The sequence below is a fragment of the Pteropus vampyrus genome, unplaced genomic scaffold, assembly GCF_000151845.1.
Source record: "Pteropus vampyrus isolate Shadow unplaced genomic scaffold, Pvam_2.0 Scaffold41, whole genome shotgun sequence".
NCBI lineage: Eukaryota > Metazoa > Chordata > Mammalia > Chiroptera > Pteropodidae > Pteropus > Pteropus vampyrus.
Window position 1 is genome coordinate 8,921,259 of NW_011888822.1, and position 4,567 is coordinate 8,925,825.

General features: G+C 33.7%; 1 protein-coding gene across 1 annotated transcript in view; it reads right to left on the reverse strand.

The window, feature by feature from the left end:
- Positions 1-896: 896 nt before the first annotated feature.
- EOGT (EGF domain specific O-linked N-acetylglucosamine transferase) overlaps positions 897-4,567 on the reverse strand; it is a 38,367-nt gene continuing 34,696 nt past the window's right edge. Inside the window, exons 17-18 of the mRNA XM_023529709.1 lie at positions 3,529-3,813; positions 897-2,967 (exon numbers count right to left, since the gene is read on the reverse strand). Coding sequence (XP_023385477.1) covers positions 2,821-2,967; positions 3,529-3,813 — 432 coding nt within the window. The 3' untranslated portion in view covers positions 897-2,820. The remainder of the gene's footprint in view (positions 2,968-3,528; positions 3,814-4,567) is intronic.

Sequence of the window (4,567 nt, forward strand, 5' to 3'; positions counted from 1 at the left end):
CAGAACAGTTAGAGTTATCCTGTTCAAAGTAAGTCAGATCACTACTCTTTTGTTTATATCCCTTCAATGACTCCATCTATTCAGACTCAAAGCCTTGCTTTCTGCACTCCAGTCCTATACCTTTTTGACCTCATCTACTCCTCTGGTCCTCAATCATTCCAGCTGCACTGGCTTCCTTGCTGTTCCTCAAACATGCCAGGCACGTTTCTGCCTCAGGGCCTTTGCTCGTACTGTTCTGTCTTCCTGGAATGCTGTTTGCCCAGGTATCTGCATTGCTTGCTACCTCACTGACTTCAAATCTTGACTCAAATGTTGCCTCAGTGAAGACTTCCCAGACCTTCTGTTTAAGCCTGCTAAACGCCCACCTCATCCTTCCACATCCCTCATTCCTGCTTTACTTTAGACCATAGCATATTATCACACCTGGCACAGTATTTTACTTTTTTATGTTGTTTAATATCTGTCTCCTCTACCGGAATGCAAGCTCCATAAAGCCAAGGGCTTTTTTTTCCTTTTCTTTTCATTGCTGTATCCCTAGAACCTAGAATAGTAACTGGTACATAGTAGTTGCTCAGCTAACATTTATTGACTCACAAGTGAGTGAGTGAACAGAAGACTATGGATGTGGAATCAGACCTGTAATCTTGAAGGAAGTCCCTTAAACAGCATCTGATTTTCTTCAAAAGAAAAATGGGAATAATTCTTATATCACCTTTGTAAGGATTATGCAATATAACATTTGTGAAAGTATCATATAATAAACTGCTGAATATATGTGAAGTGTAATTTTTATTTAAACCAAATTCTTCAGCAAGCTACTTAATTGTTATAATCTAGAGCTACTAGACTGCCAAAAGTAAGTATATAACATTCAGACAAAGAAAACTTTGAAAATGTTCTGGTATTCAAATAAAATATAAAAAGATTTATTCCAAAGCCATACCCAAAATGTACAAACTATGAAATGTATTTCTTTTAAAGACAATAAAAAGAGCAGTCTTTACATTGTAAATTTTATAATATTTGCAGATTTTTTTGCTACCATAAAAGTCTGATAAAATTCCATAAAGTGTCAAATGTACTTTCTGGTTTCTATAAAACATACTCTCTTAAAATGCAAAATATGCAAAGATAACAGTTTTATTATTAAACTGTCCTCAATTTCTGAAATTCTCACTAGTCTACTACTAGCAAGTAAACAGAATCACATTTCCACACACTTCTTAAAATGAGGTAAATTTTTTTCAGATGTTTATATATCTCTCTGACTAAAAGTGCACCATTGCCTTTACAATTCCCTCCTTGTGAAATATTTTCCCAGCAGGTATTCAGTGTTCTGCACAAAGAACAGTAGCAATATCACGCATTAAAAAAATTTTTATAATCCTTTTTAAGGTCCAGATCAAAGCTATTGCTATAGCAATTCACTATTTTGTTTGTAGATATTTTAATAAATATTCCTAAACTCTAGCAGACTGTTCAAAATCCATTAAAACAGGGGCAGCAAACTTGTTCTGTAAAGGTCCAGATAGTAAATATTTTAGGTTTCTTAGGTCAATTCTCTGTTACATATTCTCTTTTTAAAAAATAACTCTAAAATGTGAAAAAGGAAATATTAGCTCTGGTGTAATCTGCTAATTTTGAAAGTAAACTTTAAAAAATAAACATTAGTCTCTAAATTAGACTACTCAAGTGTTAATAAAATGTAAACATCATCTTTAGCAGTAAAATAAATCCATGACTTTTGACTGCTAAATAGAAAGTTGATAAACAGTAAGAAATGATTCCCATTAAGAGTGGACTGCATTTCAGATATGCTTTTCAATCAATGGGACTTTCTTATGGCTTCCTTTTCATTCTGAATTGGATAATTCACATGTGTGTTTTGGCGGGGGGAGTGGTCTCTATTTTCTTACAGAGAAAAATTCTCTTCATGTAGCTAATTCGAAGTTAACAAAATCAAATACTGGAATACTTCTATGCTAAAAGAGGTAGATGCATAAACACAGGTATATGCAGTTACAAATACATGCATAATGGAAACCACTATTGGATATATAAATGCTCTCCACAGCTAAGAAGAAACCAGTGGAAACCAGCTAGAAGGTAGACAAAACAGTGTTAAAGAATGTTCTAATTTTTTTATCATATGTAGTTGTTACATTTTGGGAAAACATGATTTGCATATATGAAATATATGAACATAAATTAATACAGCAGCATGATTCATTCAGGCTCTTGATGCATATTACCTGGAGCTGACGAAAAAGATATAGCAGAGATTTCAGTGGGAGTTAGTTCACTGATATATAACATGGTCCTATAGCTTGGTACTGAGAATCACAACTCGTGTGTGTGTCTGTGTGTGCGCACACGCACGTGTGGTGCACGTTTTCTTTTCCCACCACTATCAGTTCTATGAATAAATTATGGCATTGTGAATTTACTCAAATATATTATAAACAAGCTAGAAGCCTCCAGAATCACAATCCCACAGTATTCTATAAAAACATTTACAAATTCTAAAGCTAAGCTGAATACTTTGGTATCCCTAAAAAGAAAGCTCAGTTACATCGGCGAGCCCATGCCCACTTTTGAATCATAAAAATTAAAGTTTTCAGTGCAAAAATAGTATCTTGATAAATAGCAATGACACAAAAATCACATGAAACAGTTAAAAACTATAAAACCCATAAGGAATATCCTGAAGGTATGTTTTGTTATAGAAAAGATAACTTGGGGGCTAAGAAATACCTGGTTGTTTTACTAATTTAACTGTGAATAAGTGGCAGAGTGTTAAAACATTTCCTTTCAACACATTCATAGCTCATCACGTTTTTTCTTAAACGGCCACTTCGGGTGCTGTAATACGTGGTCTGCAGCCTGAAGGACAAGGTGCATAAATTCTTCCACATCGAAAGAGTAGTTGGTAAATTTCGGATGTTCTCCCAGTGTTGGGTGGTGGCCCTGCAAAAACAAACGAGAACACAAATCTATAAGTCATTGAGAACATGGTTTTCTGAACAAAAAAAATTATTTTACTTTGGCCAAAGCAATGATTTTAATTCACATTCAGAAAGTTCTTCAGTAAAGGTACAGATAACATGTATTTTCTGCATGGACCATACACTCTCTGTCACAACTGCTCAGCTCTGCCACTGAAGGGCTCAAGCAGCCACAGACAACACCTAAACAGAGAAGCAAGACTATGTTCCAATAAAACTTTACTTATGAAAACAGGTGGTGGGCCAGATTTGGTCCACTGGTCCACAGTTTGCTGATCCCTTCTATATATAATTTAATAGATCATTCTAGGCCCAAATTTCATGATGTTGGCTTATTAACATTAAAGAGATAGAGTGCTTAATTACCTTTTTCCCCTAATCTGCAAATATAAGATACAACAACTCACTTCCAGAGAACAGTTCATCTCTGGATTAAAGTTCGATCATAGATTTTCATATTAATAATTAGATAATTTAAACAATTAAAAAGCAAAACAAAGTGAGTTTTGCCATTGAACTTTACCTTATCTTGAGGAAAGACTTTGTTCTGCCTTCTCCAAGTGATGTAGTGTACACCTCTCAGCCTGGCCAGGTCCAGGTAACAGCGCTCATCTTCACAATTGTACCTAAGAATACAAGGGCATCTGCACATGAGACTTTTGTCTGCGGATTTTTCCAAATCCACAATTCTCTGGGGAAAATAGTGCACCTTCCAAATAGGTTCTTGCAAAAGATTATGTAAACAATAAACAGGACTGAGGGAGATTATTTTAAAAATATTCTTTGATACACCACATAAACAAAATAAAGAATAAGAATCATATGATCATATCAATAGATGTAGAAAAAACCTTTGACAAGATACAGCATCCATTTATGATTAAAACACTTAATAAAATAGGCATAGAAGTACATAATAAACATAATGAAAATCACATATGACAAACCCTCAGCTAACATTATACTTAACAGTAAAAAACTAAAAACCTTTCCTCTAAGATCAGGAATAAGGCTGTCCACTATCACCACTGTTATTCAATATAATATTGGAAGTCTTAGCAAGAGTAATCAGGCAAGAGAAAGAAATAAAAGGCATCTGAGTAGAAAATGGAGAAGACAAACTGTTGCTATTTGTGGATGACATAATTCTCTACATAGAAAACTTTAAAGACTCCACTAAACACTACTAGAAATAATAAACAAATATAGTAATGTTTCAGGATACAAAATCAATGTTCAAAAATCCATAGCATTCCTATACTCTAATAATGAGTGGTCAGAAAAAGAAATGGAAAAAAACGATCCCTTTTGCAATTGCAACAAAAAGAATAAAATATCTAGGAATAAACTTAAACAATAAAATATCTAGGAATAATAGAGTCTTTAATAAGACTCTATTAAAGAAATTTAAAAAACTACAATGAAGTGGAAAAACAGTCCATGTTCTTGGACTGGAAAAATCAACATAGTTAAAATGACCTTATTATCGAAAGCATTATACAGATTTAATGCAGTCTCGATCAAAATCCCATTGACATTTTTTAAAGAACTAGAACAAAAAA